Below are 6,802 nucleotides of genomic sequence, written 5' to 3'. Positions count from 1 at the left end.
TGTGATCAGGTTAAGAGGATCACCCTTCACCATGGTAATATTATATCATATATCACCAATCTGAGCGACTTGACGTAGGGCAACACGCACATAACTCTTCTATATTATATTTCCTCTTAAAGGCGACATCCGATTATTCCGCCATGTGCTTTGGACTAATTCGACGTCATGTTTACGACATCAAGCGATCATTTTTGGTTTATCCTTAAACATTACTGAGAAAATTTTCCCAGGCTGGATTTTATCTCTCAACAATTTGTCCTTCTTCTTCTCTCTTCACTATCAGGTCTGTCTGCGGCACTCCAGACGGTATTACGCCCGGGAATCAGAAGGATGGTGTGCTTGGAGCCGCTCGACGCCGCCAGCCTGCTCTAAGAAGTGTATTTATATTCTGTCCTTCTGTGGCAACTGGCATTTTCTTCCAAGTGTTTCTCCCGCACCATCGTCAGCATCATCATCGAAAACTTAGAGACGTTAACACACCGCTCTTATAAACGCAGTGAATTAATTGGCATGAAAGAGTAATCTACAACGTCCTGGTAGGATGTTTTGGAAAAGCGCGTGACAAGTACTGGAACGGGTTAGACCGTGTTAGATTACTTCATACTATTCCGTGAAATGGAATAATACTTGTTGCAATATCATAATTTACAGTGATCTCCATATCAGATCTCCAAGCTACGGTATTCGACTATTGAAGCGACCACGAACCCCCCCCCCCCCCAAAAAAAGAGGATTGAGTGTTTTTAAAAACTGAAGTCTCAATATTATAAACATATTTTATTGAATGATTGATAGTTCCATCCAGCTAAGGAAAAGATAAAATATCGGAAAGTGGATGATTATCAAGTAAATGTTGAAGGTCGGCCATGGATTCAATGAGTGAATTCACCAGCTGGTCCAGTGACAACACCAGCAACGAAACCAACAACTGGTCGTTGTGGTGTAGCGATGTAGACTACAGTTACCTTGCCAGCGTCATCTTCATTTGCATTATGATGCTCATGGGGACCATCGCTAACATCGGTCTCTTGGTCATCACATGCCTCAACAAATCCCTGAGGACTCCTTCCAACATCTTCCTCATCAATGTCATCGTAGGTGACCTGATATACATCCTGATGCGTGGACCTGTCTACGTCAACAAGCTCCTTCAGCCACTTTGCTGGAGCGCCGGACTGTTTGCCTGCAAGATGCATACCTACTTCGAAACGGTCGCGCAGTATGTCTGCATCCTCTCCCTGACAGCGTTGAGCATAGAGCGTTACATGGCGGTTGTCAGAGGTCTGGAGTCCAGGCAGATCAACGGCAGAACCGTTAAGGTAGTGGGTGTCCTGGTGACGTGGATCGTGGCCCTCGTCCTATCTATCCCCATGGCTCTATTCTCCTACATCCCCGCGTTCGTGCCGATATGCAGCACTGTCCGCCTGGGTGAGCTACGAGGACTTCTCTTCGACCTGTATAGCTTCTTCACCATGTACTTCGTACCGTTACTGGTGATCAGTACCCTCTATGTCTCTATAGCGATGACACTCTACAAGAGCAGTCATACCATGCTTAACAATACGAGACAGGACGGGAATAACAGCAGACAGACTTCCCAGCGACGTCGCCTCGCCATGATATTTGTCCTTATCACTGTGTCCTTTGCCATCTTCTGGATGCCCTATTTTGTCTACCGCCTCTACAAACAGGCAATGCATAACTACGGTAGGGACAAGCCGCACAGCAAAATATTTGACGAGATATCCGCTATTTCGGCGCTCTTGAACGCGTGCCTCGACCCGTACATCGTCTTCGCCATGAGCACGGTCTACCGTAAGAACCTCTCAAAATGTTGCCACAAGCAGAGCAGTTACTGCTGCGAAAAGAGTGAGAATTTGAATATGAACAACCACAACCGGGGCAACAACTATCATCGACCAAGTGTCACTTTGTTCACATCGTTGAGGGCGCCTCAGAGTACTTTTGTTGCGCTACGACGCAATTCACCGTCAACTATGAACTCAGACACCGCTCTGTAGCAACAAGGATAGACTATATGGATTTCCTTGTTGATCAAATAAAACAAATACATTCAGAAAAGTAACTCGGCGTGTGGCTATCAGGCAAAAATACAATAGCCCATGATTGTGGCTTTCAAAACTATCAGAGTATATAAATGGATTTGTTCCAAGACGCCTTATGCCTGATGACAAACAGTAATGGATTTTTTCAGTTTTAAAGCCTTATGATGAGTGTAAAGGAAGAAGATTAAAGCATGTTTTGATTTATCCGCTCCCATATCAGTAATTAAATCGAAGAAGCATCAAGAATATGACTTGAGTGGGGTAATTGATATGAATAATCTGTGGAAAACCCATACCCTAAACTGTCAAATGTGATTCATGACTGTTCGAACCAGTCGTTTCTTGCGTGACTGAATATAAGAGACCTGACTGAATAAAAGAGACCTGACTGAATAAAAAAGACCACCGACCGGTGACATGACTTAACATAACACTAAACGTAACGTTGACGCACGAATTGACATAATAATTTAACATAACGAGACGTACAGCAATTTCTGTTCGGACATGACTTTCCTTTTTTCAGATATCATTTTTTTCAAACGAAGCGAATTAAGAGTCGCGCCCAGTCAGCCCCTGGATCCATCTGCCATGCCTGTGTTACCCGTTGACAAAATAATATAATCACCAGTGACATAATGTTCGTCTTTGTTCATGAACCTTACTACCCTAAAGCCCGTTGCACACGAGGCGTATTTGCCTGACGTATGATTGCGTCAGCATGTAGCGCAATCTTTGACGCACCGTGTTAGAACGATATTGTTTTTAAACGTGGGATAAATAACACAATGGAAACTATCATTTTTATAACTGACGTATGAGCTAATAATAGCTTCACTTGTTCCATTAGCGCAAGTATAGTCATAACGCAATCAAATTGACGCATGGAATGTAACGTGCATTAGATTCAAACTGGGGTTTCTCAATCAAGCTACTCTGGATATCTAATCAAAAACTTACTCTCATGCGGTGTGCGGAAAATAACGTGGTTGTTTTTGTTATATTAAAATGTATACAATAATCTATGATGACGATATTTTATAAAATATTATATTAATTGTATATTACTTATGGCCGTGTGTATTCACTCGTATTGAAAGTGTGATTAAAATTGAGTTGTCTTTGAATATTTCATAATGTATCTTAAGATCATTCAGGGTGGTTTAATATCTTTGACGATGTGTACACATTACTATTGTTACTAGATAATCAGTGCAGTACTAGGCATTGTATGTGCATTTGCAATCATTATAAGAAACATTTTGAGCGTCATTTTTGACCGGTAAAGCATGTTTGAAATTATAAAACTGTTTGTCTTTTTTCTAATTTTGTTCGAAAAGAAGATGTGTGTAAAATCGTGCTAATTCCCAACATAAATGTTTAGTAATAGCACTTACTGATCATAGATACACTATTAGGTTGGTGTACCTTTGTCTAATTAACCAATCTGTGTTAGATTCTTCCAAAAAATACGTTTTTTAATATCTTTTATATATATATATGTCTACCAGATTATCAAAATGTCATCATTACCACGAATTTATGTGAATGTAGAATTACCAGCTGTGTAAAATAAAAGGAACTTTTTGTAGGAAATATCTTTGGACCAGTAATGACTGCCAAGTAGGTCCGCGGTAAAAAGGTTTACTTGAATGAATTTGTGCACAAAGCTCCTGCATGAAAAGCATTTAATTGCGCCGTTTAAGGACAGACGGGTATATTATGCAGAGGACGGCGCCAACGAAACATTGATGTCAAAAATACAATTTCTACACATACCAATGGTGTGTATGTTTGAGCTTTTACAATTGGATGAATCATTTAAAAATGAACGAATCTATGGCGCAATTGAGTGACGCATCGTAACTATACAGCGAGATCACGAGGCGTCAAACTGTTCTGTTCAAATTAGTATAGTACCGCTGGTCTACTCCCTGTACCATACATTAGTCTGATCATTATTATAATACAAATGAGAGTAGTGGCCTAACGCCTCGACTTCTATCAACAGCCCCCCCCCCCCCCCAAACCAAACCAAATCAAACCAAACCAAACCTTGCGCTATTAAAACTGCGCAAGGTTTAAAACGGCTTTAAAATGATTGGAAAGTCCTTGCACCTCTCAGTCTGCATCTATAGGTGCTGAATCTATGGCTTGAAAATCCTTGATAGGCGCAATGGAATTGAAGCATCTGGACGTAGCCGTCATTATTTGAAACAGCTTGACGTACGCATTTATTGCGTATAGTTTTAAAATTTATGTGGCATTAGAGAGAGAAGAATGAGTAGTCAATGATCAGTATGTTGTAGTTTTTTTTTATAGTTAAGAGAAAGAAAATGTAGCAATAAATTAATTCAGAACTTCTCTAACTATTTAGATTTTGCACACTATATTACAAGTACTTATTAAACTGAAAATTGTCTTTTAGATTATCTGTCTGTATACCATAATTGGGAAGACAAAAAAAAGGCCCCATAAGGCAGAAAATGAGTTTCATCTTCATTAAGAACTAGGATTGAATATTTTTAATTTGCCATTAGAAATTCTTTGTAATAAAATTGTGTGATGCAAACTTCGTATTTTTGTCTGAATTCTTAATTTAACTCGGTGTTTATTTTTCGGTTTTCCCTGCTTTACGAAACTAGAAAAGTACATACTGTGTCCCCCTGTAATTGATACCGAATTCAACAGCCCGCTATTTGGCATTATTTTGAATTAGAATCCTGAAGAATGGTGATCCTATCATAATCTTAAGGTCTCCGCTATAATTATGCTCAGCGTTTTTATCGTGAAAATAGAAAGGGGCTCTGCCTCGCATTGGCTTTTCAGGCGATATTTTTTTTTATAATGCTCTTTTAAATTATCATGAAAAGAATGAGAAAGCTAAGAAATTATTGTCACCTTTCCCAGAAATCAGCCTTCTCTTTAACTTTACAATCATAGTTTTTGTTATACGAAATCCTTAGTCAATGTCGTGTTCCTAGAAAGTAGCATATATTCTATTATCTAGTTTAGTCATATGATACTACTTTACTGTCATGACTTTTACATGTAGTGTAACATATTGATAGATCATTATGTATTTATCGTTTGATGAACTCGGTGTTATTTGTAAATAAAAACGTGGTTTTATCAATGATAAAATGATTGTTTATTTCAGCATGTGGGAATTAAAATGTATCAGACAGGAAAGAGTGTGTGCGAGAGAGACGATGATAGAAAGAGTGAAAAAGAGAGAGAGATAGAGAGAGAGAGAGAGAGAGAGAAATGTTGAGAAAGATTTGTCAGTTTATAGAGGAAGAGGAGATGGTGGAAAGATGCGCTATAAAAAAAACGTTTAAAAAAGAAGCGAGAGAGAGATGGTGGAAAGATGCGCTATAAAAAAAATGTTTAAAGAAGAAGCGAGAGAGAGATAGGTATATTGGGATATAGGAGAAAGGAGAGAGAGAAAACGAGGGAGAGAGAGAGAGAAAAAAAAGGGAGAGAGAAAAAGAGAGAGAGAGAAAACGAGGGGGAGAGAGAAAAAAAGGGAGAGAGAGAGAGAGAGAGAGAGAGAAGAGGGAGAGAGGGAATAGAGAGATGGAGAGGGAGAGAGATGTTGAGAAAGATTTGTCAGTTTATAGAGGAAGAGCTAGGGAGATGGTGGAAACAGAAGCGCGATGAAAAATAATGTTTAGAGAAGAAAGGGAAGCGAGAGATAGAAAGATAGATTAGGATGTACGGGAACGGTAAGAGAGAGAGAGAGAGAGAGGGAGATACAAAAAATAGGGGGTGGTAGCGCTCTCTAGCTGTACATAGCTGTCAATCAACTAAGTTTGTCCATATTTTGTTCGGTAGCTGGCGCTATTGCTATTTCTACTTTTTGTTGATTGAGTTGAATTTCAGATATTTTTTGATGAATTTATTAGGTTTTTTTTTGGTTAGTTGTTTTACCTGACAGCTAAGAAAGAATCTGCATGCTTGTAAGTAAAAAAACCAGGGAACCGACGGCTTTAAGTCTTCTCCGAGTAACTTGTCATTGAAGAATAATTATTTAACAACGTGCGCGTCGACTTGGTTTCGAACCCGGGACAAGACCGTTGTTCAGTGGCGGATGCAGGGGGGCCGAAAAAATATCTTAAAATCAGCCCTAAATTTAACCCAAAATGTACTGAAAAAAGGGACGTGCCCCCCCCCCCCGACCCCCCAAAATTGTATTAAAAAAAAAAATAAATAATAATATGAATATGGCAATGGCTGACCTAAAAAGATGACCTTACCCCCCCCCCCCCCCAACGGAGCAAATTTAAAAAATTAAAAATTTCTTGACCAAAAAAAAAAAGGTGTCCTCTTACCCCCCCCCCCCAGTTATTCAGCGTAGACAGAGAGTAAGTGAGAGAGAGAGAGAGAGAGAGAGAGGGGGGGGGGGAGGGGGAATTATTATTAAGGGCCTGGTCGGTTTTTGATTATAACTTGTGGAGTTATCTGATTACAGACGAATCGTTACCAAAATAGTGTTATACGATATTGGACAATTTTTATAAGTTCTTGAAGTGGATGCAACAACAAATGTTAGGTTATGTGGCGCAACTTCGCTCATTGAGGATGCTTTCGTCTCTTTCTGATAACTTCTTAAGTCCCTTTTTGCTCCTAAATATTTTACTGAATGAGCAATTATTATACAAAAAATTGCCAGCGCCAAGATATTCTTTTACATCAGATATTCTTTAAAAATAAATGTTGTGATACGAATA

General features: G+C 39.3%; 1 protein-coding gene across 1 annotated transcript; it reads left to right on the top strand.

The window, feature by feature from the left end:
• The first annotated feature begins 289 nt into the window (after positions 1–289).
• On the top strand, positions 290–5,208 carry LOC585933 (gastrin-releasing peptide receptor). Its single transcript, XM_030974844.1, has one exon. The coding sequence runs from the start codon at positions 870–872 to the stop codon at positions 2,022–2,024; it is 1,155 nt and encodes a 384-aa protein (XP_030830704.1). The 5' UTR covers positions 290–869; the 3' UTR covers positions 2,025–5,208.
• The last annotated feature ends 1,594 nt before the right edge of the window (positions 5,209–6,802 follow it).

Source organism: Strongylocentrotus purpuratus, unplaced genomic scaffold (assembly GCF_000002235.5).
Source record: "Strongylocentrotus purpuratus isolate Spur 01 unplaced genomic scaffold, Spur_5.0 spur5_scaffold_7, whole genome shotgun sequence".
NCBI classification, from domain to species: domain Eukaryota; kingdom Metazoa; phylum Echinodermata; class Echinoidea; order Camarodonta; family Strongylocentrotidae; genus Strongylocentrotus; species Strongylocentrotus purpuratus.
Note: the sequence above shows the minus strand (reverse complement) of the source record. Positions and strands in the feature narration are given on the sequence as shown.